This window comes from Prinia subflava, chromosome 1 (genome assembly GCF_021018805.1).
Source record: "Prinia subflava isolate CZ2003 ecotype Zambia chromosome 1, Cam_Psub_1.2, whole genome shotgun sequence".
Classification (NCBI taxonomy): domain Eukaryota; kingdom Metazoa; phylum Chordata; class Aves; order Passeriformes; family Cisticolidae; genus Prinia; species Prinia subflava.
In genome coordinates, this window is record NC_086247.1 from 84,974,499 (window position 1) to 85,001,341 (window position 26,843).

Consider the following 26,843-nt stretch of genomic DNA (forward strand, 5'->3'; position numbering starts at 1 on the left):
ACCTAATAACTATTCCGAGTCACAGGGACCTACTGACGTCTCTTCGGAGCCAACCAAAATCCTTAACCATTAAATCAAAAATCAGTAACTCTTAGCCTACTACCAGCCAGATCAGAGTTCAGATAAAAACCACCCCAGCAATCTTTAATATCTTGCCATCCAAGTTCATCTAAATTTGACACACAGTTCTGCTGAGAAAGGGGATATGACTGTTTCAATCTGCTTGGCCTTTTTGGTGAGTACTCTTTCTCTCCTCCCTCCCCCTTCCTCCCCGCTGCCTCTCTGCAAGTCTACACAGACAGTGATCTGCGAGCGTGCAAGAGAGGATGCTTTACTTTTTCCTGAAAGCCCTGTGCCCAGGGCGGCGTTTCCCCACCTCCACGCTGCTGACACACGCTGATGTAAACACCAAGCATCTGCCCGCTAAAAGGCCACACGGGTTTTCACGTGAATCCTGTGTTTTTTCCACAAACCCCGTCACACTATACTTCAGCTTAAAATAAATCTCCTTGTTTCTGGTTAACCTGCAACCCGTCTAAGGCTAATACAGTTTACATCAGCAGGCAAAACTACTCAGCAGAACCAAATTTGGAATGTATATATAGGTGCTTCTCTGTTACAAAACCCTCTCAAGAAACAGTTGCCACTGTGGCTGCATTAAAATGAGAAAAGCCAATACTGACACAGAAAAAAGGTTGGAAAAAAACACAAACAGCTATGCCTTTGGTGTTGACAGGAGTAAAACATGGCATTTACAACGCCACCGAAAACATAACAGGAAGGAAGTAGACCTCAGAAACTATAAACAGAATTTAACCGAGGTAGGAAGTACCTCAAATGCTTTCACGTAGTGACTATGAAAAAGATACTAAAAGGAGAAAATGTTTCCAGGGTTTGTTTTTTTTTTTTTTTTTTTCTTGTTTGCTTTTTGTTTCTTCCCCAGGTTAGGTGTTCATAGTTATTTTGAACAGAAAGAAATGGTCACAAAAGTAAATGCAGCTTTAAGTCCTCATATGCAAAACAATTTATGGCACAAATAACAACTTGATTTTTCTTCTACTCATCCCCCTGTACCATTCCTCCAAGCAAGTTGTGTTTGGCCAGAAATTACATGGTGCTCCTCTCCCTCCTTCCCTCTCCATAGCTGCTAGCTTTAAATTACACTGCTTCGAGGAAAACAATTAAAAGCTCATTCCAAAGCCAAAAATTATAATGCACCTCAATAGTCAATAGGAGTCTGCACAAAAAGGAAAATACTCTCCCCTCCATCTTCAGATGCTTCACAGATCTTGTTACTCTATTTCACACCTTACTCTGTAAGATCCTGCACCCCAAAACCCCTCTCAGGCCCCTGATTTCCAACAAAGAGGGGCTACCTGGTAAATTCCCTCGTATTTGCAATTTTGCTACTTTAGTTTGCTTTACCATCCTCCTTTTCACCCTTTCTTAGCTTTACTTACTTCAAAGTGCACGGAAACTATAACAACCAGGAACTAAGTGGCAGTCAGAGGATCCCCACATGCTGGGCTGGGCAGGAGAGTACCAGCCTGATCCCCAGACCCAGAAGCCGTGGAGGGACAGGGGCAGAGCATGGCAGCACCAGATCCCCAGCTGCAGGGCTCTGCTGCACTGCCCATGGACCTGGAAACCAACAGCCAAAGGGGAACCTCCCTATTTTCCCTTTTTCTGCTACCTGTGGCTAATATTGCAGACATTTCCGTAAGCAAAAATCCTTACCTCTTGACCTTTCTCTGCACTTTTGGCTCAGAACAGAGTTCCCCATAGACAGCCAGCAGCGCTGCCCAGGTTCACAGCAGAACCACATGCCTTAGATTTGTCCCACTACAGAAAATAACATATACGCACCGAGTTGGTAGGGAAATAGAACTTTATTCCAAGACTGAGCTGAAGCAAAGAGCATATGAAGCAACAATCACTAGAAAAAAGTGAAAAATACATCAAATATTTGTATTGTACCAGTTAAGTTTGAACACAGAAGTCCCTTTCAGTAAAATGTGTGTGCAGGACAGAAGCACATGCAAAGCTCAGATGGTCACCTAGAGCATTGCTTTTAATGTCTAAGAAAGAGGTCTCCCCTACAAAAATCTGTAAGCCAGGAAAAAAACCCCTTCAAGTAACAAAGTAGAAATCATTTGTTCACTCTGCTTGGCACTGTGGACAAGGAGAGGGATAATATATCCCAAAAGAGTATGCATCTGTAAGATGTATAAATTCAAAGTACCTAAGACACAAGTCTGCTGCCAGACCAAGTACTGTTTTTTCTTCCTCATTTAGGAAGTCAAGTGAAGTATGTCTGCCAAGCACAGGGGGACCATGTTCTGCAGGGAAAGCTGCTAAGATCACATGGCCTGCCTGCCAGCAAGGAAACTTCATTGACACACACATCCAACAGACTTCTATTCTTTGTCTTTCTAACGGCACCCTATCGCTGAAAGCCTCAAACTGCATCAAATTCCGCAAACATTCAAACAAGCATCTCCTTGACTGTCTTAGTACAGGAGGCCAAATGCTGCTATCCTTGAGCTCTTCCTTTCACATTCATTTCAGTACCACTGGAAGAAAGCTGCAAGTGTATACAAACAGCAGAGTTGGCTTTGTCTATGTCAGAGGTGGTGGTTATTTTAACCTGGCTTATGCATGTGACATCAAAAAGGGGTAGCTGGACCATGTCTGTGCTATTTGCAAGGTCTGCCAACTTCATTCTAATGCACACATATATACATACATATACATATGTATAATGCATGCATAGTAGCTTACAATTATAAGAAAAAAGCAATTTATTTATAAACCTGCTCTTTGGGACTCTAGAATTTTAGTGGTTAATCCACTAAATTCACAGGTAATATGAGTTGAACGGTCACTTTTGTTAACACAGTACCATAAATGCATCACTTTAGCAACTGCTAACATGGAGGCTAATCCAATAACAATGGCAGCAACAAAATTCATTGTCAGGACAAGTGTCAGTCAGGCATTAAAAAAATATGTCTCTGAAGAATTGCATTGTTTTCAAAAATACACTGAAATATTCTGTACAAGAATATAGGCATCACACTTATGAACCTAAATTTATAACCACTTACATGTATGAGCTACTCTCAATAAACCATCTACATTTGCTACCCACCTACAGTAGCTACAGTTTCAAACTGGGAACACGGCAAATTTATGTACTTTCCCTGAGATCAGTAATCCAAAATAAATAGCCCTGCAAAGGTACCAGTGTAAACTCTGGATTTAAGTCTTCGGTAAGGATCAGTTCTCAAAAGCCAAGGAGAACATTAAGGAAACGTAAACACAGCAATCATTTTGTCAGTTTTGAGTTAATTCTCAGCAACAGTGGAACCCTATGTGAGACGTAGCATCCAAATGTTGAAGACCCGTCATTTTTATTGTACAACGCAGTTGTCCCAGTTGTTCACTTTCCTATCATTGAACCCCTGAACACAGCCAGCTGGGATTGTGGATCTCCAAATTGTGACCCAGATCTGCTCTTCCACTGTGCACAATCTTTACAGTGCCTTTAAAACCGCTCTTTCTGAGGTTCTTACTCTTGAATAGAGGAATGGCGAATAGATCTGTGGTAATCCTCTGGACTAGTCACAAGTTCTGGTAAATCATAGCCTCTCAGCAGATGTCCACTGTTCTGTTGAGCAAAGTAATACAGTTGCCTGGCAAACATTGGTTCGACCTTAAGAACAGACAAAATGTTAATCAGACATGTGACAAAACTTCACACTCCTTATCTTAGTTATTCGGGGTGGTTTTAAGTTATAAAAAAGATGGGACAAAACAGTTCTGCTTACAGAATGGGAAGACAATTTCAGCAGTCTTACTGATCTCCATTTTAAGCTAGGTCTTGCCTAGCCTAGCCTAGCTCTGCTGCCAAGTGCCTCACTACCTGCACACACTCCTTACCTCCTCTGCCTTCACTAGAAGGGACTGTAGCAGTGACACAAATGATGTATGAAAAATTGCAGTCCTTTAGCCAGCCCCAGGATGTGAGCAATGCCCACAGGACACACATGCCCATGGCCACTGAAGGTGGTTAAACGCATATTGAACATACCAAAAATCTTGTCTGCATTGCAAAGTACTTTGAGGACTTAACTTGAAATGCTGGAGCCCTCTGGTAGGCTGAGGTATGTTGCCAAATGACTGCATCTGAAGTTAGATTTCAACTTAACATGAAGGATACTCTTATTTCTGTTCATTCAAGCTCTGATGAGGAATTTGTTCAACCACCAAGTGGGATTTGTATGAGCTAACACTGCCTTCACTTCTGTCTCTTCAGAAACCACCACTCCCTCTCAGGGCTTTGGGCTCTGACTGTAAATATTTGAGCTGTACACTGAGAACAAACACCTGAAGCTCTCCTTACTGTCTGTGGAGGACAGGCTAGATGACGCTTGTCCACAATCCTCTCCTGCTGGTCAGCCAATCCCTCCATACAAAAAGACACATTAACTGTTTTGGAGGAAATAAATGCCATGGTGGAGATGGGAAGGCAGTGGGACAGGTGCCCCAGGCAGCTTCCAGTGCAGAACTGTTTGGTGGGATGGCAGAGTCCCACCAGCCAACAAGTCAGGACCGATCAAGAGGATGAGCAGATTGAGCAAAAAGGGGAAGCAGAGCTCTAGAAAGAGCAGGAGGGTCAGGCTCACAGAGAAGATGCCAGGACAGGAGATGGATAAGGGGGCTGGAGAGATGATCTAGGAAGGAGGGATGGAAAGGTGGAAAGTCAAAACAGGAACGGAAAAGAGTTGAAGAAGAGTCACGGATGGGCAGCTATCTCTAACTAGTCATTGAACAGCTCAGGATGGATTTGTGAGCTTCTCAGCTTCCACCTCAGAGACTTGGTAGGCAGCAGTGTGGCAGGACAAAAGCTACACAGCCTAAGGAGAGGCCACAGCTGATGGCAGAGGTCTGACTTGGGACCTGTCCTGCTACTGAAGAGGCTTTCAAAAAATTTAAGAGACACCAGTTTCCTTCTCAAGGATGCAGCTAGCTAATGTGAGCATTATCACCTCTCTTGTGGTTTTATGGCCCAATACAGCCAATTCAGAAAGTACCTGGTCTCAGTCTCTGCCACCACACTCTCTCAGAGAGCGTCCTGAAACAGCAGCTTTGAGTGTGCGTGAACTGAGGCCAGCCAGCCCACCAGCCTGACAGCCACTGAGCCCTGAAGCTGCACAGGCAGCCCCCGCATCCCATTAAGAGCTGATGTCCTTGAGAACCAGACTGGGATTCTGGAGCACCCCCAGGTGCAATGGGTGTAAAAGCACCACATCCTGCACTGGCCAGGCAGCCCTAGGAGCTGCACAACTGGGCTGGGAGTGATAACAACACGGCCCAGCAGTTCCAGGTACATTTCAGCTTTAGATGGGATTTGCAACAGATCACAAAGGACACGCTCTGTAGAGAGGGAAAATCAGGTGCACTGCCCTACTGAGGGCTACCAGTCAGTCCTTTGCAGAACTGGGGATTAAACCCTGTTCTGGAAAGTGCTGCATTTTCAACAATTTACTACCTCTCTCATAATCTATATGAGGCACAAAAGCCTGACTGGCAGATTCATATCCTCCAAGGAGTGTGCTTGTTTTAGGTAAGGCAGAAGTCCTACTTACATGGGCTGTAATTAGTTTCCTCTGCCTCTGTGGATCTGGAAATTCCTCCCCAAAGCACAGAGCGACCTGGTATCTCGGCAGAGGACGTCCATGGTGAGCAAAGGCTTGCAGCTCTGGGAAGAAAGAAAGTACCGTGTTACGGAATAACCATGGGAGACAGGCAAGCACCACACATCTGCTCACTCACCCCCACCACCAGCACGGGAGAGAAAAACAGAATGGCAAAAGGAAAAAAATTGTGGGTTGAGATAAAGACAGTTTAATGGGTAAAAAGAAACAAACAAAGAAGACAAAACAAAGGAAAACAAGCAATGGAAAATTCAATCACTTGAGACCAGCTGACCTACACACAGCCAGTGGCCAAGAAAGAGCAAACTCTGGCACATTCCCCCATGCCCTGTTTTACTGCAGAACACAAGGTCATATGGAATGGAATATTCCTCAGCTGGGGTCGGCTGCCCTGGCTGTGCCCCTTCCCAGACTCTCTCCCACCCCAGACTGCAGCCCACGAGGGCAGAGTGAGACAGGGAGAAAACCTTGACATTGTGCTTGCGCCGTTCAACATCACCTAAATTGTTCCTCTGTTATCAGCACTGTTTAGGTCACAAATCCAAACCATAGGACCACATGGACTGCTATGAAGAAAATTAACCCTGCTCCAGTCAAAACCAGTACAGGCCAGTAAGACAGACTTTGTGGACAACCCTGGAGCATAGGAGAAGATAAACTAACTCCAGGGGATGATGAGAGAGGTCAGGAAAAAGACAAAAGGTAAGCACAAGACATTGAGTTTGGTGACTTTCCCTCAGAAAGTTACAACACTGCAACTTTTCTGTTTGCTTTGTCTCAATTAATTTCATCTGCACAAACCAAGAGGTCTTCCAATAAGTACTTTTGTGGGACCCCGACAGCAGAAGCCCTGGAGCAGACACTGCTGGTAGCTGGGAACCATTCAAGCAGACACACAAGAGCAGCACTGAAACCAATGGCTTGGTAGTGCCAGAGACACAAAATACTGCCAGGCACAAAATCTAGCCACAGCCAGAGTGTCACAGAGCCACTGCCATCACTGTGCCCAGTGCAGGACACTGAGGGAAGGGAAGGGGAAGGGCTGTGCTTCAGCCATGTACTGAGCCAGCTTTCTGTGTTTTCTGTGCCCCTGCACTCTCTTTGCTAACCCATAACCTTGTGCAAAGTTAAATGATCAGATTATATTATTATTCTAATATTCAGTGTCTCCTATGAAAATTAGCAGGGAAGGCCTTTATAAGGTACTTCCACTTAGACCAAAATCTCCAGTGCCATGGAAGTGCCGTGGACCAAATGTTGTGAGTTTGACACTACATTTCCATCCAGAAAAGAGAAAATTCCATCTAACTCGGTATCCTTGCTAAAGCGTGTGTTAAGTGCTGTGTTTCCACACAGCTGATGGGTAAATATTCCATTTTAATTTATAACCCTGATCATGCTTTCTGGAAAAAGCTGCAATTAATATTAAAGCCAATGTGTTATAATGAAGCACCCACCCTGCTAGAGAGGGAAAAGAGAGCCTTTGAACTTGACATGACAAACGCATCTTTTCCCAAAATATACCCCTGCCATTCCTACTCTAACTGCATACTTTTCAGACCAAGGTGTGGATTCAGTGGCTACCACAACAGCATCCCAACCCTGGCTTGGACTACCACTCTTACTGAGAGGGCCAGTAAAACAAGTCAAACAATGGGCAGCTCACTTAAAACATGGAGTAAAGTGTAGCTTTCCCCAAAGTCTCCCCAAAAAACCCTGAAGAGTGCCATGAGCTCTCGGGGGATAAGGCATGAAAGAGGAGATATTTTCCATGGGACTCTGTCTGTGCTGCTACAGAATAGAGAAGGACAATCCACCCAAGGCCAATCCAGCCATGCTGCTAATGTGCAACTTCTTTCAACTTCCTCTTTCCCTAGTTTTACTGGGCCTCAGCAATTCTCCAAATCCTGAATACCTGTTCCCATAGCACAGACCTGGAGAAAAAAGCCCTTTCTTTCCCACCACCAGGACAATCACAGTTCACCACCAGGATAATCATGGTTTGAGGTCAGCCCTACACATCTCCAAAACCATCCACTGGCTCTGTCTCCCTCTCCAGGCCCACGTGCATTGTCCAACACCAAAGGGCTCCCCATGTGCCTCCCCAAACCTTTCCCACCTCCTGATACTCTGGCTCCAGCTGCTACTCCTTCTGCCCCACCAACCATTCTCTGGCTGCCACCCTCCCACTCCGAGCTCTCTTCCTCTGTTCTTCTACTCTCCACCCAGCCCAGTTCACAGCAATTACAATGCATTTCTCTCTCTCCACAGAGACCATTACCCTGGTTTCTGATTTATTGCCCCATTTTAGCTTTCGCAGCAGCAGAGGCTTCTCAGCACAGGCCCCAATGCCCCAGTGCCATTTGCATTGTAGGGCTCAGCTCCTCAGTGGTTTCCCAAGAGCTGTGGTTGGTTCATAGCAGTTCTGCATCTGTCCCGTTCTCTGCTGTTCATGATTCCCTCTCTTGGCACAGACCTCCTGCCTCTCTTCCCAGGCAAGCCCCAGTTTCCCAGAGTAGGGGAATCCCTGAGCTTGCTTGCAGGCTGGGACCTCAGCACATTCAATTAATGCACAGATGTGACAAGCAAGTCACAAATTTCACTGAGCATCATCACATGCAAAAACCCACTTTGCACACGCCACAGACTGTGACTGCAACCACACAGTTGGGTTTGCAAAGGCACTGGTGCATAAGTAATTTAGGAGGGGTGAAAAATAACTATTGCTTGAGCTTATCTTTGGGGTTCAGTGTCTAAAAAGAGATGTCCTGTCGACCATTTGGAAGAACCCAGAGCACATCTGAAAAACCACCTAAGAAAAGGGAAAGGGATTTCCAAAACCATCACCAGGCACAGAATTATACATCTTTAAATTAGCATGTGATTGAAGTCCAACCCAGTACCCGACCTCAAATTCCCCTTTCTAACTGTCAATTCTCACATCTATTTAAGATTTCTCTCTTTAAATGCATTTTTTCTTGGCTGCTTCTCTAGGATAGTGTATCAGCCTTGGAACACAAAGTATGCTAAAGCTGATAAGTTTGTTGGAGTTTTTTTAAATTTTGCAAGGCATTATTCCTCTGAGAGTGTCATGCCAGTACTGATGCACTGTTCTAGTAAGGAAACACACCAAATCATAGCCACCTAGTTCACCTCTAAGTGAAGCCAGAAATATCAACAAAGGGCCAGTGTCTATTCCTGCTGCCCAAGCTGTCCTCTGGGACAATGAGCATCTCCCACCAGCTCCTCTGGGTGGAAAGCTCTCCTGTCTCTAACTGCTCAGGTGTGCTGGGAAGTGGGGTTGAAGCTTTGCCCCGTCCTTTCATGGGCTGGAAGGAGAAGGCACTGTCCTAAAGTACTCCCCTGCTCCCTCTGCACTGCCTTGTGCCAAATGAAACCTTTCCAGAGAGCTCTAGTGAGGTATGCACCTCCTTGCTCAGAATAGTAGGCAATCCTGAAATTCCAGAGTTTGTGAAATCCTTTTGAATTCCTAGATATTTTTTAGACACTGGCACAGACTGAAAAGAAGGCTTGCTGAAATTTGTATACTCTGGGCAAGACTTCATGCTGGATCAAGCTGAGAGGAGTGCAGATGCAGACCACAGACCTATCCAGGACTTAGACTAGCAAATCCAAGATAAGGATCCAGGTTTTTTAATGTCAATTTATGGAAAAAACTATTTTGATAGGTTCCTCCTTATGCTTCATGCAGAAATGTGAGGGATTGGGTGTCACCAGCTGAGCCTCAGTTGACTCCTGCTGGTCTGTGCAGGGACATTGAATGTGCAGAGAGAGCAGAAATTTATGGGATTGTATAGGACTCAAGCACTCCTTGGCTGCATTTGCCCAGAAGTATCGAGGGACAATTCTCACTTTAATAAAAAGAGCACTCCCTTAAAGCTGGTGCGGACAGCGACCAGGTGATATTTCCAAAAGGGTATCAAAGCCACAGTGGGAATTACCTGCTAGAAACTGCTGAGTATCAAAGAGCTTGCATGTTTGGTCCCGCTCCAGCTTGTTGGGCCGGTCACTGCAGAGCGCCAGAGGCCCATCCCAGTAGATCCTGCTTTGGCAAAGTCTCTTAGCGTAGAGGCCATCAGGGGCCATCCATAGAATTACTCCTCTTTCCAGGTGGTTGAGTAGTTTTTCTATGTTCTTCCTCTGGCCATTATCCTCTGGGTAAGGGAAGATAACTTGGTCCAGGCTGCTGACCTCGTAGCTTTGGCCATGGGATATCCTACAGCCTTCAGGACTGGAAGTTGTCACCTCCTTCACCAGAATTTCACGATAATACAAGCAGATGTGGAGCCGGCAGTCTACAAGGAGAAACAAACATGCAAACAAAAAACAATCACTGTGATACATCGGTATGGATGTTTTATGTTCCAGATCTGTGCTAAGGCCAAGAGACAAGTTTGCGTAAGATTCTGAGCCCAGTGCTCAGCACCACCCAGAAGTTCACACTAGTCAAAAAAAATAAAAATAATATAAATAGTATTTTTTATATAAAAAGAATATAAATACTAAAATTTAATAAGATGAGAGAGCACTAATGCACAGTAGCATTAGTGCTCTCTCATTTTATTGAAAGGGCTACTGATGCATGGGAATTTGGTAGGAGCTAAAATCCCACAAACTTCACATTTCCATTTAAAAGCAAAAACCTGCACAGAAGAAGTTGGTGTTGGTCACATTTTCCAAGTTTATGTCGCAATTAAACCCACCAGCTCAGTACACTTCCTCAGATTTAACAAGGAAGTAGCTGTGTTTCCCCCCAGACTTTGCATAGAAAAGGCTTCAGCACAGGGGACCTGCAAACTTGGACTCAGCTGCCTGGAGAGAAGCAGCTGCTGGCTCCAGCTCCAACAGGGCTGTATCCAAAATCCCCTGCCTTGCTTTCAAATGGCCATTTGGTCCACTTGGCTAACTCCTATGAATTCACACAGCTCTGAAAAAATAGTTATATACAGTTATAGTATATATATATGTGTGTGCAATATATGCTCACATACACACACAAGGACACACATCCACACAAACTGACCCTGACTCAGGAGAACAATCCCACTTAAGAAACCCACCAAGTTTCACTTTACAGGTCTGTCCTTTATTTCTGTGAAAAGCACATTTCCACACTTTTTGCCAGAACTACTTAGCAAGTTCCCCAGCATCCACACATCTGCAAACCTGGCTGAAATAACTTCCCTTTTCTTCTTTTCTTTCCTATCTTTTCTTTTTTTTTTCTCCCCACCAGAGATAACAAAGCAGAGCAAAGCCAGATTGCATCAACAGGAGCAGTACCAGGCAGGTACCCAGGCAACACCAGTCTGGGGCGTGGGGCTCCTCCCAAATGAAAACCTCAGCCTTAAGTCACTGACACTCCTAAATTGCCAAACTCCCCTGGGAAGGCCTGATTTGGTGTCTCACTAAAGCAACCCAGCTCTAATACCACAAGCAAGCAAAGCACTTCCATTAGCTTTAACCACCTCCATCCCTTGGAGCTGGAAGTGCTTAAGTATCCTGGAAAACAGAGACTTACAACCATACACCAAATTCAGTCATTAAAGAGATATCTTTTTTTTTTGTCTTCTTTTTTCCTTTCATCTGAAAGGAGAGTGGGTGCCTGGGCAAGTCAGAAGTGGGAGTCTCTTGTCAAGCTCCCCAGGAAGCCTGCAGGGTTATGGACCTTACCTGACAGAGCGAGGGCTTCACCAGACCTTATGCTTGGCTCAATCGGGATGCCAGGAGTCTGGGACTCAGGAGGAGCACAAGCATAAAAGGTTCCTGTCACCTGACAACCTGTTTTCACAAAGAAAAGTTAGTGACAGCAGCCTAAATCCCAAAAGAAAAGCTAGGGCAGAGATCACAGCAATGCAAAAGTGAGTTTTCCTGGGCCCCAACAGGAACTCTTTCTCTCCTTCCCCTTCTTCTTAAAAAGGTCCTATTTCCCAATTTCTCCAGGTAGGCCAACTCTACCAACCACTCCAGATGTTACCTGGATGTATTTTCATTTGGGTCTGCGTGAAATAGTCCCTTAGCTTTTCCATATTCCCCTAGTCCTTTTCCTTACTTAACGTTATTCCATTAGAGAAATTATTTACATTTTAACTAGATTACAGTGCCCTTAAAAGTCGCCTGCGTAAAACAATTCATATTTCGAAAAAAACTTTACTAATGATGGGTGTAACAATAAAGCTGGGATTAACACTGTTTAAATGTAAGTAAAGAAAAAGGTGCAGCAGGAGATCATTAGGGTTTTATTAGCAGAACTACTATTAAACAACACATGCCTTTCAGTAAGTAGATTATACCATGAACAATTGATGCTTTTCCTCTCTTTCTTAATGCAATAAAAGTCTTTGGAGGATGATGCAAGTGCCTTGCAGACAGGCACACAACTTTTCTCAGTGGCAGAACCCACCACGATCAGGAGCTGGAGTGATGGGGATAAAAACACCCACAATCTCTTGATGAGTTTTAGAGCCCAGTGATAAACACAGACTCAACCACTAACAACTGCCTACAAATCCAGCAAGGTATCCAAACGTTTTCAAGTGATGCAGAGGATGTACTTCGGGGCAGAGCTCATTCTGCTTGATCTACCTTGATTTTTTTATTAGCAAATAACTCAACTAAAAGCAAAGCATTCTGCCTAATAATTCTAATATACTGCCAGCAACAGTTGTGGTGCACTGAGCATTTACTTTTTAGCAGATCCAAAGATTTCTCTGCATCAAAACTGGGAAAGAGCTGTCCTCTGAAAACATAGCACCTACTCCAAGGGTCCTTTCTTGCTTCCCATTCTTTCCTGGCCTTCTGAACCAGGTGCTTCTCCTCACAAAGCAAATGCCTGCATCTTTCAGGTGAGTTAACCTGCCAGGGTCTACAGCACACAGTTCCCTTTCTCTTATGTTTTATTTCCCGCAGGCTTCAGCACTGCCAATTTTCACAATTTGGGGTTTTTCCTACTGATGCAGAGCTTGGAAAGCCATGATTGTGTTAGGCTCTGGTACTGTGAGATCTTTGGGGAAGGAAACATCCCTTTATTCTGTTTCTGCTGTACCAGCCCCAAGAGAGTCTCAATCCCTGACAAGTTGTCCCACTGCCACAGCACTAAAATAAAGTAATAATTCTAACTTTCCTCTAGGGAGAATAATGCCAGTCTAACCCACAAGGCTGGAGGGAAAACCTCACTGGTGTATGCCTCAAAAAGTCCAAAATCAGAGAGAAAAGCTGAAGAACATATGTTCCCATTTGGGTTTTTTTCTTGAGGGTTGGTTGCCTTCTTTATTGCTCAGGGCTTTTGAGACAGCTGAGGACTTTTGGGGGCTGATTTCTGTCAAAGCAGAGAACTGCACAGCCCACACACCACACATACAGTGGCAGTGAATGCAGGGGCCAGGACAAAGGTGGGTCCCTTTCAAGGGAGCCCAGCACTCCTCTGCATCCACATCTGTTAATTCCAATCAAAGCCACACATGATAAACCTGGAATCTGAGGTTCCTCCGGGTGGCCAGCCTCAGCAAGCAGCCCTAAACAGGGGTGTCTTACCATTTTCACAGCTGGGCCCTTGCCAGTGGTGGCCGCGAGCGGCGAAGGGGACGCTGGCGCACTGGTAGGGAATGTCGGGGTGCGGCTGCTCCGGGGCAAACTCCCTCCAGTTCCGCTCGTGGGGCACCATGTAGTTCGGTACCTAGGTAATTTAACCAGGCATTCTTTTAGTAGGCAGCTGTCAGAACTAAGGCTGTGCACCGCCTCAGCTTTCCCATCTCAGCTCCTCGATATTCCCTGCCAAAGCCCATGGAGGTCTGAGCCGTGCCCAGGCTGCGCGGTGGCACTCCGCCACCACCACCAATGAGGCTTTCAAACGAGCTTCTCACCACTGGTGTAAATAATAAGCGGAGTGGAATAACAAAAGGCAGTCAAAGCACTGCTGGTAAATGTCTGTTCAAAAGAGCAAGGCTTCATTGGGTGCTTGCATTCTGGCACCAGCAGAATGGCAGTGCACTAGGAACAGAAAAGAGCCATTACTCTGGGATAAACAACACCAAGGGAAATCAATTGCCCTGTGGCCTCATCTGACATTAGAAAAGTTGCTTCTTGATTTCTCAATTTTCATAATGAAGTTCCTTCACAGGGAGAACCTGAGAGCCCCACCAGCAAGGACAGACAGAGAGCAGAAACTGTGCTATTCAGTGTAGAGGCACCAATCAAAACACTCAGCTAATGCCATACCTGGGATGGTAGTGCAGTGTAAGGAGATGTTATTGGAAAGGGATGGTTCATCATTAATGGCTGTTCCTCCATGCTGATCTGTTTTGCACCTGTGTTCACCAGAGGGATGAAAAAAAATTATGTCAACCACATCTTAAGGAAATCTGAAAAATCGGCACATTAAAGACAAATCCATACAACCTGCCACTGAACAGAGAGAGGGCCAAAATGCCTTCCAGTGCCCACTTGGGTCTGGATTTCCCAGCCCCCTCTGCAGTCAACTCCTGGAGGCAGTCTGTCCCGCTGGGCTCTGCAGTGCCCCACAGCAGTGCAGCCCAGCCTAGTGCACAATGAAGCCAAGCCTTTGCCTGCCACAGGCCCTGCCTGGCACCAGGGCCTTCCTGGAGAGCAGGCACTGCCCTGCCCCTGCTCTGGAGGCTGCAGCCTGGCCATCCTTCACTTCCAGCTCCTTCCCCCCCAAGGCAGTTACCTACTGCCTGCCCCAAAATTGCTCTTCCTTGTACTCAGAACCTAGATCCAGCATGCAATTTTTTTTTTTTTTTTTTTTTTTTTTTTTTTTTTTTTTTTTTTTTTTTTTTTTTTTTGCCTGTCCCTTGAGCCTCCTGCTTGGCTCTCACTACACAGAACTGGCAGGGAGGCCCCAGCTAAAAGAGCAATTCCTCCAGTGATGTGCAGGTGCCTGTCTGCATCTTCCTACAGGGGCTCCCTTTCAGTGCTCCAACTCTAACGCCAGCAGTCCTCCCGCAGACGCAGCCTCTCAAGTCACCAGAACAAGCTGCACTTGAGCCCTCATTTTGGTCCCTAAAAGATTTTAAAAGGCTGCAGGGCCATTCCAGAAAAGCACACTTCAGTCCTCATATGCTTGCAATGAGACATATTCACGTTCTGTTACACAGGGAATTTGAGATACTTTACCTTTTTTGGCTCCTTCTGGCACTATTCTGTACACTTTATAGGGATCTGAGATGTCCAGCTGGCTTCTCTCCACCAGTTCTTCAAAGTCATTGCTCTTGTTCAAAGCACACCTTAATCTTGTCTTCCAGGTAGGGGGATCTGGTTTATCAATGCCCTCTCTGAACTTCCCTTTAAAAAGAGCCCAAGCCTGGAAACATTTCAGATAATCAAAAGAGCAGGAAAATGGAAAAAAAAAAAAAAGAAAAAAAAAAGAAAAAAAAAAGAAAAAAGAAGGATCAAGTACAAGGCATAATGCTTGAAACAGCATATGTGTGTGTGCTTACATGTGCATGAATTGCTCATGAATTTACTCCCTACAGGTTTAGGCTAAAAAAAAGCAGCATGGTAAGGTACAAAAAACAGTTTAGTGGGCATAAGAAAGGGGAATGAACGTGGAAACAGATGTGCTGCAGAAGCATTTAGCTCCACGCAGAAAATCATGGAAGGGTGGGCTGTCCCACAAACACGGGGACACCAGGGCACAGCCAGCGCCACCAGCCAGGCAGCGTCCAGCCAACCAGCAGGGCCAGCCTGCAGAGGCGGGTGGCAGGGATGGGATGGTGAGGGGCATCCCTCGTGCCCTCCAGGGTTCCGCAGTGCCAAGCCAGGCTGAGCCTTACCTTGAAGAGGGCGGCGTCCTCCTCGCGGTTGTAGTCCTGCTTGCCGGCGTGCTTCCAGGGGATGCGGAAGATGCTCTTCTCGTCGTTCTCCCACACCAGCCCGGGGTACTTGCCGCTGTCTATCTGGTCGATCAGCCACTGGCGGAGTTTGCCATTGCCACAGCTCACTGAGTTCATCCCGCACTCTCCCGGCTCCAAGTTCATGCCACTCGTGTCAGAGGTTGGGGAGGGTTTTGGGGTGCCCCACCAAGTTGAGCTCTCCACACGGGTCCAAGCACCGGCTCTCTGGGGGGTGTGGTGGGGGGGAAATGGGCAGGATGTGAGGAGAGGCAAACCCACAGGTCAAGCGCTGGGCTAAGTCTGCAGTCTCTGATGTCACACACACCACACCAAACAGCAGCCGTGGCCCTCAGGGGGCCCTGGGGGCCCCGGGAAACACGGTACAGAGCCTCAGGAAATTGGGCACAACCCCCCACAGCCCTCCCCAGGCACTGCCTGTGCTGCAGACTTTGACAGACTTCCCCCTGTCCCAGTACTGGTTTGCATGAACAGACATCGGTCGTTGAAATAGTTATTGTAAGTGACTTAAGGCACAAGTCCCTTGCCCTGCTGAGAGTTCAACTGGGGGGATTACTTTTCAATCAAAAGAGGAAAAAGTTGCATTAAAATACAATTACGTGTGATTGTGCACACATGTGATATCAGACATATCACACACACGATCCGGAGGGCGTCACATGCAGTTACAGTTTGTATGGCATCCCTCTAAAACACCAAAGCAGCTTTCACAAGCTCACTTCAGCAAGACACACTCGAACACATGATGTCCTATACATATCTACCCCTCCAACTGCTCCCAGCACGCACACATAGCAACATTCAGATCTATACGCTGCATATGCCTAAAAGTGGAAAGACAGCAACCCACAGAGCCCGGCAGAAGGGCACTTATGTCCCCGGGGACGTGGGAGCTTGCAGCCCACCACACGGAGCCCTATAGCTGCGCGCAGAGGCGCAGGCGCGCACGGAGCGGCTCCGCAGGGATGGCACCCGCTGGGAAGGGGCAAACTCCGGGACACCGGTGATGGGGACCTGGCGTCAGGTTTGTCTCACCGCTCTGGAAAATGCTCGAACGCCCGAGATCTTAGCTTGGTGGGTTCCCGCTCCATCCCCTCTATTACATCTAACAAAATTAAGGGATTCCTCACCCAGGAACCTTTGCCTCTACCCACGGGGAGCCCTCCCGAGCCTCTTCCCAGACAGGCGCACACTACTGTGGGCAGATGGGCAGCACCGCTGCGCACCCCTTACACCCCTCCGCAGGGGCAGCATCCCCCGGACACCGAACCCGCTCCCCCGACACCTCCCTTGCACATTGTGCATCTGGGGGGATGCGGCACGTTCGGGACCACGGCTCCCCAGCGCGGAGCCCCCACGAGTCCGTGCGAAGACCCCAAAAAAAGTCACTTTCCCCCCTTTCACTGTGCACGAAGCGAATCCCTCCACACATTCCCGCGACCCTCCCGAGGGCAGCGGGAACCGGCCGGGCTGGGGGCCGGTGCGCGCCTCCACCTCAGGGGCAGGTAACGGGCGGGGAATATTTCTTCCGCTTTTAATTAAGGAAAAAAATAGAATGAGGAGGAGAAAATAAAAGGAAAACAAAAAGGGAAAAAAACCCACAAGGCAAAGGGCTCGCTCAGGTGTCGAGAGCCACAGGAGAAGCCCCGAGCAGGGGAAGCCGAGGCGCCCGCACCGCCCACCCCGCCTCCCCGCCCGGCCCGCGGGAGCGCCGTGCCCGGCCGGGCCGGGGGTGCCGGGGCTCGGCCCGCTTACCTCTGTCCTGGAGCTGGGAGCGGGCAGGGGCCGCCGGCTGCCGGGCGGCTGCTGAGACGGGGCGCAGAGCGACTGGGCCGGCGGCACCGGGAAGTTTCTTTATATGATGGAGGGCGTCGTGCCGGGCGGGGGGAGGCGGGCCCGGGCCCGGAGGTGGAGCCGGCGGAGGGGAGCGGGGACTTGGCGAGCTGGAAAACATCTGAGGCAGTGACACATCCCCCTTGCTGGTAAACACGCTGCGGGCGGGAGGGTGTGCTGCCCGGCGCCCTCCGCGTCCCCGCTGGGTTGGGTTTTTTAAAATCTGCACAGACAGACGCGCATACATAAATAGCCCGGGGAAACTCCTACCAGTGAGAGCCGGGCGGCTTTTACTGTAAAGACCCAGCTCGCTACACCCACCAGAATCTCCTAGACGGCGCCGGCCGGGCCCCCGGGATGCTCGGGGAGACGCGGGGGCATCCGCCCGCCCGCCCACGCCGTGCCCGGGGTCGGTACCCCCTGCCGCCACCCCCTGCCGCCCAGCCCCTCTTCGCTCGGGCCACAGAGCCGGGATGGCGCAGTGGAATGAGACACACACCTGCCTCCTTTCCCCCCCGGGCTCGGCTCTCCCCGTCCAGCCCGCACCGTGTTTTGTAGCCCGAAAGTGTGAAATGGGGAGCAAGGTGTGGGGGGCAGCAGCGGCGCCAGTCCTGGAGGCAGCGAACCCCGCCGGGGCGGCAGCAGCAGGAGCAGGGACAGCCGCCAGCTCCGGCCGGGAGCCGCTCCCGCCCCGCTGAGCCCGGGGGATGCTGCCCCGCAAAGCCCAGGCTGAGGCACCAGGGCTGGAACCCGCTCGCTGGCCTGCCTTCAGAGCCTCTGCCCTAATGTGGGGGGAGCCGGTGGATGGAGGAGCGAGCTCCGGGCTTGCACGAAAGTCTCTCTTGGCGCCTTTCGGGTTTCAAGCACGTGTTCCGTGCCACGGCACTCCGGTGTTGTTGTTCTGCTCTAACGTCCCCAGCGCACATCCATCCACATCCTCTCTGCCGCAACGTCTCAGGTCACAGAATCTGTCACCGCGCCGCGCCGGAGGTTTAGGGTATTAATTGCAAATCTTCAACGCCATCTTCTGAAATTTAAATGTAATTATCGCCACTTTTGGAGGGAGAAGTGAGAAGCGCAGGCGTTTTCAGGTATTGGGTTTGTAGCACACCATCCATCCTCTAAAAAAAGCATTGGCAGGGCCAGTAGGAAATCCTTCCAGTTGTGTGCCAAGTCACCTTTGGAACATTGGAATACACATTTGAGATTTGAGGTGACTGCTACCATAAATCAAGACAAATAACCACAGCTTTACCAAAAGGCATCTGAAAGACTTTCTAAAAATCCAATTTCAGTTTGTAGGGTTAAGACTGTGTGGTACTCAGGGTGCCAGCTGTAATTCTACTAAGTATAAAACCATCTTGAAACATATCGCTGTGAAAGGAACATTTCTCATGTCTTCTCTTATGTGGTTTTTCAACCAGCAAATTTGGGACCAAGGTGAAACATGCAGATTGGATCTGCACTAGGTCAAGCCTTTCAGGAGAAAAATAAAAACCTTCTTTCTCAAATGCTGGAGAATATTTTTTTTTAAAAAAAGTTGCTCTTGTCCAAAGAAATCCATGTATAGATGGAGAGGTAGGTAAGTCATAAAATCCCCAGAGAGTACATATGTAGGAAATTACCTGGCTGGGTAGTTGATTGCTTTGTGCAGCAAGAACTCAATTATGAAACTATCTCCAGTTGCCTAAATGTTAGAGGAGATGATTAAAGCCAGACCCCTACATGCATACTTGGCCTTTGCAAATCAGTCCTCTCATGAGTAAGACATCCAAATCTCATCAGCTTTGCTGACTTTGTTACTCGGTGTTTCTGGACATCGCCCATTGCCATTTAAGATGGCAAAAATATGTAGGACCATCATTTTGGTCTGCTAAGTAGAAAGCTCTGATCAATAACACAACTGTGGTGTCCCCATTTAATGCTGCATCACTGGGTGCTTTTTGCATATCCTAAGAGACAATTCCTCCCTAACCAGCCTTGCTAGTGACACAAACACTCCAGCACCTCACAGCCTGTTCATTTTTCCATATGTTTTCCACACCAGTGTGAGTTCTTGACTCTCCAAACCTTACCCAAAAGCCCTGCTGCCTTCATGGAAGTTTTCTGAGCTAATGACTGAAGTCCTCTTGTGAAAATGCTCTTGCTGCTGTTTAACCACGGCAGTCACCACCGGGCCCCCTGTTTTTCACACTCTTAAGGTCACACTGAGTAAAGGCATGCCAGGAAAAGTGACTGTTTCTTCTCAACAGTCGCTCACAAGCCCTCTGTGCAAAGGAAGATGGCTTCTGCTTTCACCAAACCCCTCTGAAGTCCCAGCTGACTCACCTGGGAATTGCACACAAGGTATGAAAGCAAAGAGAGACAGACGTCATCTCCAAGCAGCTGCCGAGGGCTCTCTGGAGTGGGTCCCTACAGAAAGGGGCAGTGCTGAGCCACGGGGCACACATATTAGATGCTCTTGCAGCCAGGAGTTTACTCCTCCTTTCCTTCAGGAAGGTTTCCCATTCCTCTCTGGGTACAAAGGCTCTCCTGTCTCCCTAAAATATCCCTGGGTGAACTCAGTCCCTAGGCCAGGGGGTCCTGTTAGAGGTATGCCAGAGGCAGTAAGTCTGGCAGCAGAGACCTTTTGAGGACTGTGGCTTGTTCAGGGGCTCTCTCTGCAGCAGGACCACGAAATCCCCTTGGGCATCAGCACAGGGGGAGTTCCATGCCACAGAAGAGGAACCTGCAGAGGGGAGTGAGGGGCACCCACACCCTGGGGTGGGAGGGCTGCACTGGCTGCCCTGGCATTCCATCTGCCATGGCTCTGCTGGGAGGGTGCTCGTGGGGACAGGTCCCAGTGCTCAGTAAAGGTCTGGCCCTCTGCGCTCTGGCTGCAGCCCAGAGCAGGCCCACCCGTGAGCAGGAGCCTGGCAGCAAGCGAGCTCCTTCCCCAGCTCTCCTCTCAAGTGAAGACCCTGAGCAGGGCTCTTGAGGAACCCAGCAAACCTTATGCAGAAGCCCTTGACAAATGACATTGGTAAAAACATTTTCAGAAGTGCATTAAGCACCTTAATGGATTTCTGGAAAGCCCACAGCCACCTGTCCACAACTTTAGCTGTCCCAAAACCTGTTTTCTGAGTTGGAGGTTGCTGGTGGCAACCATAGGTTTCTACCATGGGGTTTTCATGCCTCAGAAGTCTTTGCCAATCCCTGGTTGCAAGTCCCTGTGGAATGATGTCCTCCACTGCCCAAAGCAGCAGCACAACTCAGACCCAAACAAACCCAAGCTGTTAAAGCCTCCCAACAACACCACAGTCAACAGCTTCAGTCAACAGCTCTGAGGCATAAGGTTGAGTTCAAAAGTCATTCATACATCAGAAAGATGTCTGTGGATGTAATTGAATTAATTCAGAAACACTGTGGAAATTCAGGGCAGATTTCTGATTACTTTTATTTATTCCAACAAAGCACCTGCTCTGTAAGCAATTCAACATGACTTAAACAAAAATAAACAAACAATTTTACATATCATCTATTGTAGTAACTTTGACTTCTCGTGTCATAAGAGCTGCCTTCTCATTTTGGAAGGGTATTTTGGATTAGTTTCTCCATTTAAAATAGTGACTCCTAAAACAGTACTAGTCAGTCATGTATTTTCCATAATATTAATTGCAGAGACATTTGAAACTACTAGAAATAAACCAAACCGGTGAGCATAGCTATGTCTTTCAAGCAGAAGAGTCTCGTAGCCCAGCTGACACTATTTTAGGTGGATTTGGTGGATGTTTTGTTTTCTTTTCCTGTACTTCCCCTCTGCTTCACAGCCAAGAATATTTCAAACCAATTCCCATTAGGCTGCTTTCATGCCTCTGTACATCAGCCTGTGCACAGGACTGAAAGAGCCCTTCACCACATGTCCTCACTCCTGAGACATTATAGAATCATGGATTCAGTTACATTGGAAAAGCCCTTTAAAATCAGCAAGTGCAACTGTTAACCTAGCACTGACCAAGTCCACTGCAATGTAAGACTATGCATCAACTGCAAAATCTATTTTTTAGAAAAATCTGCAAATTGACGTCACATAAAAATGCTATTCTGTGGCTTTCCTTTGGAGAGAAGAAACTGGCAAGCACATCCAACCAATGTGGCACACAGGCAGTGTGGTGCCCTTCCCCAGTGTCCAGATGTCAGGCCAAGAGCTTGGAAACCCTGGACTGACACTTTCACCTCTGAAAACCAACAGCAATATTTTTATGGACTTCCTGCTCCTCAAGGAAGGAGACTCCTTGCCTCCTGATTGAGCTCCCCAAAGCATTTCAACCTATGGTATTCCAGCTACTTTCATCAGCAAGCGGCAGTCAGGAATCCAAAGGGAAAAAAAGAAGAAAAGTATAGGAAAAGAAAAAAATTAAGTGGTTTTCAAATTAAAGTATATATATATATATATATATATATATATATATATATATATATATAAGGAAAGCACCTGATGCAGGTTGTTGAGAGCAATGTGTCCCTTTACTCAGATAATCTGAGATCCCATCTTTGCAGGGCAGCTACCAAGGACTGCCCAGGACTGCTGGAATGGAGGCAAGGGAATCGTGGTCCCCTGCCCATGATGGGAGGCACAGAGTGGCCGTGTGTCCCCTGTTCCCTGGAGAAACAGGTCCAGCTCACTGTCACCCAGGAACCTGTGTTACCTTTCATCCAGTGGAAGAGGCAAATCTGACTTATAGGTTTTCTCATATCCAACCTCCTTTATTTGCAGTAAAAAGATGGAGTGACAGGTAGGAGCTTCAGACCATCAGCCCACCCAAATTTCTTCAGCTATGTTGTGTCCTCAGAGTATTTCCCATAAAGGCAGTTTATAGACTGCACTCAAAGACATCCTAAATATGATGAGCACTGACAAACAAAACCACTTACTGCAGTTTGATCACAGAATAAAAGGCCTAGCTAGGGATGGACTTTCACCATAGTGGAGAAGGGGGACTGCTCCAGAGCTGGTACCTGATTTAAACATGATTTATTACAAAAAAGAACAAGGAAAAGACTGAATTCCTGCCTTGGAAACATTCCGTGTTTGGAGTGCATTTCTGAACTGTGGGGCACACAAGGAGAGGGCCAGGATGACTGTTGTGGGACAAGTCTAGAGCTGGTGACAGGGGTGCTGTCACCTGTGTGGCTTCCTTGGGACACCGCTGGGATCACTGTCTTAAATCCATTCCTCCAGCAAGGAAGAAGTGAGTGTGCAGGGAACTGGGGAGCACTGAGCCCTGTGTGGCTGACACACTGTTTGATTCCTGGCACATTCTGAGCTTGTCAAGAGTCTGTGGCTGGATGACACTCCAAGTGCTGGACACCCTGGGACGCTGTGAGAGCCCCATGCCCAGGGGAAGGGAGGCTCCACTTTAAACACTTTTCTCTTTAACCTATTGTTGCCAGCTTTCACACTAGCAGATGCAAGCAGTGTGCTTGGGTTCCTTTTTGTCTAAGTTCAAACCCACATAATTTCCTGGGTTCAAAAGATCAGTTTGGTTTTGTATATTTTGGGGTTGAGGTTCTGTTTCCAAGGAAGTGAACTGCAAGGAACCCTGTTAAAAAACAAAATTACTTGGAGAGGGAGGGATTAGGGTGGCACAACTAGAAAACTCACTAAAAACTAAGCACTAAATATTAAAAACCCACAAGATATATACTGCATATGTATCATCCATTCTGCTCCTGCTACTACAATCGTCCTTTAAATTTAAAACTGTCTGCAGTTTCTGTTCTTTTGAACTGGAGCATCTTTCCGAAAAGCAGTGCAAAGCAAGAATTCAAATGACAGAGACAGGAACTCAGGTGGAAGGAAGCTTTGGGAAGTTTCACAAAAGTCACAAAAGGTGTGGGTGCCACTAGGATTTCCCTGCTTTAAAGAAACTGTGAGGATCATCAGTCGCACACTTGGGGCACATACAACACTGTATATATTGGAGCTTCACAATTTCAAGCATAATTCGGTTTCATCCTGTCTTGATTAGCAAGGGGTAAATCCCCAGCCCAGATTTACTGAACAGATGGTGATGACATGCAGATCATTGTGAGAAGGAGGTGGTGATGGTCTAGCAGTTTGTTACATTCTTCTTTCTGATAGACAAAAGAGGAACCCAGAGCCCCAAAGGAAAAATACTTAGTGAGCAAGGAGGTCTATAAATTAGTGTATTTAAATAAAAAGACAAACCAATTTATCTATTGCTCTTCTTTGGACAGCAACAAAAATAACGTGCCTACAGTTTTCTGTTGAGGAGAGACGTGGCTTATCTTTCACAGGGGTGCAATGTGAGTTTGGCTGAGATCTACAGGGAGTGAGCGATCAAGCCCTAAATGAATGTACCGTGGTATTTCACTTTGAAAGAAGCAGGTCGGCCCTATTAGATGTGCAGGAGAATGATTTAAAAGGAAACAAGTCTTTGTAAACAAGGATTTCGGTGGAGGGCGAGAATGGGGGGCAGCAAGTCAGAATTTCTCCTGCTATCAATGATCAGTCTAGCACGTACATAAACTGGTGAAGGCTTTCTGAAAGTTTTAAAAACATGTAACAGGAAATCCAATCAAAAATCACTTTAGAGCACACCACCAGATGAATCACTGGATGCTCAGTGGTTTCAGCTCTAGCCCTTGGATCAGCAGGCCACAAAACACTCCACTAGCCAGCTGTCCTGGGCAGGGGCTTTAGTGCAAGATCCTGCAGGGGGAAATCCATCCTTCTGCAGTCCTGTGACAACTGGGACATTTGTGTTACAGTCCTCCTTGTGAGGTACCTTTGTAAATGAGAGGGAATGAGAGGGAATAAGAGCATGGAGAGTGCTTGACAAGCTTGAAGTAACCCCTCTCTACTGGGATGTCAGCATCTTTCAGCCTAAAGCAGCTTTGGCACGTTTTTCATCCTGGGTGATGGAGGATAAACCCACTAAATGTGAGGGGAAATGCACAAGAGCTGAAATGTTGTCACAAGACAGGAGGGAACTTCACAGCACCGAGACGTTGTGGCCACTTCAGAAAAAGAGATTTGGCTGCTTTTGGAATGTCTTCTGGAACAATGAAGATGTGAAATCAGAATAATGATACACTGCTACATCTCCTCCCACCCTTCTTCATCCCAGATCACAGCAGCTTTTGGTGTCCTTGGAAAAGGAAGGGCCATGGCAAGTGTAGTGCTGTATCCACAACTGTCTCATGAGGGAACAGCATCTGGGACCACCAAGGGCAAATTTGCAAAGGTACATGGGGAAGTTCTCAATGGCAGTGAACTGCTGCTTTCCTTCCAGTGACATGGGAAATGCTCCCCTTATCAGACACATTGCCTGTGTGGCTTTATTTTGCTCTGTCTTGGGAAAATTCTGAATATTCTCTTAATTTTGCCTGACAGTTGATGCAGGCCCACGGTGCCTTCTGAGGACTGAACAGCTGCAGTGACTGTTGACAGCTGATGCTGCCTGGATGGCCTCCTTCATTGACTTTTGTACCAGGTTGCTCTTTTTTAGTGGTGAAAAAAGAAGAGATCTTTGCATGCATGGCTACTCATGGTTAGCATGAACAGGAAGGATGCTCTGAAGGGTGACTTACTAGCATGGGGGAATGCTTCCCTTTTGAAGCAAAATAATTTTTTTCACATTGTCAGTGATGAAATCTTAGCCACACACACTTCTGCTGAAGGTAGCTGCATGCTAGAAAACACCAAGAAATTCCCTCACCCACTCAGCATTACTCATTTTGTTACATAATTTTTTTTTCCTTTTGCTATGGATTTGGTCAATAAATACACTGGCCCTTGAAAAACCCAGCTGTCTGTTGCACTTGGTTATATCAAATGCAATTTTGGCTGTGACTGAGCAGGAAGGCACCATGGACTACTGGTCCCAGCAAGATGGCATGAATACCTTGCCACTGGTTTGATTGCAGCACCTCAGGCCTATTGTGGGACAGTTCACCTCTGGGTTTTCAGACCTACCAGCCTTACCAGGCCTTTGAAATCCTCTTGCCGTGCTCCCCAGGTCTCACTGTCCAGAAGGACACAAGTCACTGCCACTGGTTGCTGTAAGAAGCATGTTGTCAAATGTGCTACATTGTTTTAAACTTTTTCTAACCCTTTTCTTTCATTCAGTCCTTGCAGATGGGAGAATGTATTGGTGATATGAGAAGTGAGATGAAATCCCTTTGCACCTCTATGCAAGGCAAAATCCTGTTACATCTCTCTGTTGCTACATGAGCCTTTCCCCCACACTGGTGCTGCAGCTGTCTGCCTTGTGAAAGAGGGAAAAAATAAAAAAAGAAATGACCATTTGGTGGCCCTAAACTGCAACTCAAAGCACCAGAAGTCAGATCCTGCTGACACTGAACTGGGGGGGAGCTCCCCCTCTTTGTTCACTGGGAACAAAGTGTCCAGGCCAGGAGCTGCCTGTTGCACAGGGACGGACAGTCCTGGTCCTGCCAATGCAAGGGGCTGCCTGCTGCTACACTGCCCCAGTAGCTGTGAATTATGAGGTTTCCCTCCACAGCTGCAAGGCAATGATATTTTAAAAGACTTTTTTAAAAGGACAGACAGCATCCTTTAAGGGGATGCAAACAAAATTCCCTGCTGACACAGTAAAGCTTCTTGAGTACAGTAAGTGCTCCACATAAAATGGCAGATGTATTGGGTTTCTGAGGCATCTCTGGGGCAAGGACTTTACTGCCACAGTTGCTTCCAAGTCACCACAGCACTGACAGCACCACATGACTGACAGCAGTCCCAGGACACAGATTCAGTGATGTTGTTCCCAATCCATCTAAACTCCAGCCTAGACCAATATGAGTTTAATGTGCAATGTGTGACAGAGACCAGTGCCTAGGTAGTCCTGTCATCCCACACGCGGGATAGGTGTGTGCCTCCACATCAGGCACTCAGATAAAGCCCTGTCAGGTGGATTCTGGGAAAGCTCCAAGACTGGTGTTTATTTTTCATAAAGCAAATTAGGAACATATCATACAGTGTTGGAGAAGCAGCAGGACAGGCTGTCCTCATCAGGAAAAAAAAGTGTCTTACAGGGAACTCAAGAACATCACTATTGCTGCCTGAGGCTCATTTGGGAATCCATATTAAAAGGGCTCTGCTTGGGACCAATTTTTTCCTCTTCCCTCAAAGGTGGCCTTGAATCAAGTTCTCATAATTTTGACACTTGCCAGAGATCAAATAGGATCCTTTTAGCAACTCTCAGTCAATAAATTTACACTTCAAAATACTAACTCACAGTTCCAGAGCACAAAGAAGGTCACAGATGTCTCCAGGGCCTTGGGTGAGGATAGCTGTTGGTGCCACTAAAGAGCACAAGCAGACGATCTGATGTTACACCTGCAGTACTGAGAAGAACTGTTCAGCTCAGTGCACTTTCAT

The 26,843-nt window shown here is 47.2% G+C and overlaps 1 protein-coding gene across 1 annotated transcript; it reads right to left on the minus strand.

The window, feature by feature from the left end:
- Positions 1-1,882: 1,882 nt before the first annotated feature.
- Positions 1,883-17,466, minus strand: IRF4 (interferon regulatory factor 4). Its single transcript, XM_063401352.1, has 9 exons — positions 17,363-17,466; positions 15,530-15,814; positions 14,871-15,057; positions 13,956-14,044; positions 13,272-13,413; positions 11,412-11,519; positions 9,683-10,036; positions 5,652-5,764; positions 1,883-3,715 (listed from the first exon to the last, which is right to left on the minus strand). The coding sequence occupies exons 2-9, from the start codon at positions 15,731-15,733 to the stop codon at positions 3,572-3,574; spliced, it is 1,341 nt and encodes a 446-aa protein (XP_063257422.1). The 5' UTR covers positions 15,734-15,814; positions 17,363-17,466; the 3' UTR covers positions 1,883-3,571.
- Between the last annotated feature and the right edge of the window lie 9,377 nt (positions 17,467-26,843).

Excerpts from the sequence above, each read along its gene's own strand:
- IRF4 (XM_063401352.1), bottom strand. The coding sequence starts at position 15,733 with ATGAACTTGGAGCCGGGAGAGTGCGGGATGAACTCAGTGAGCTGTGGC. Across the intron at positions 14,045-14,870 it reads GCCAGAAGGAGCCAAAAAAG|GTGCAAAACAGATCAGCATG; the intron begins GTAAAGTATCTC and ends TGGTGAACACAG. Across the intron at positions 13,414-13,955 it reads ACACTGCACTACCATCCCAG|GTACCGAACTACATGGTGCC; the intron begins GTATGGCATTAG and ends TAAATTACCTAG.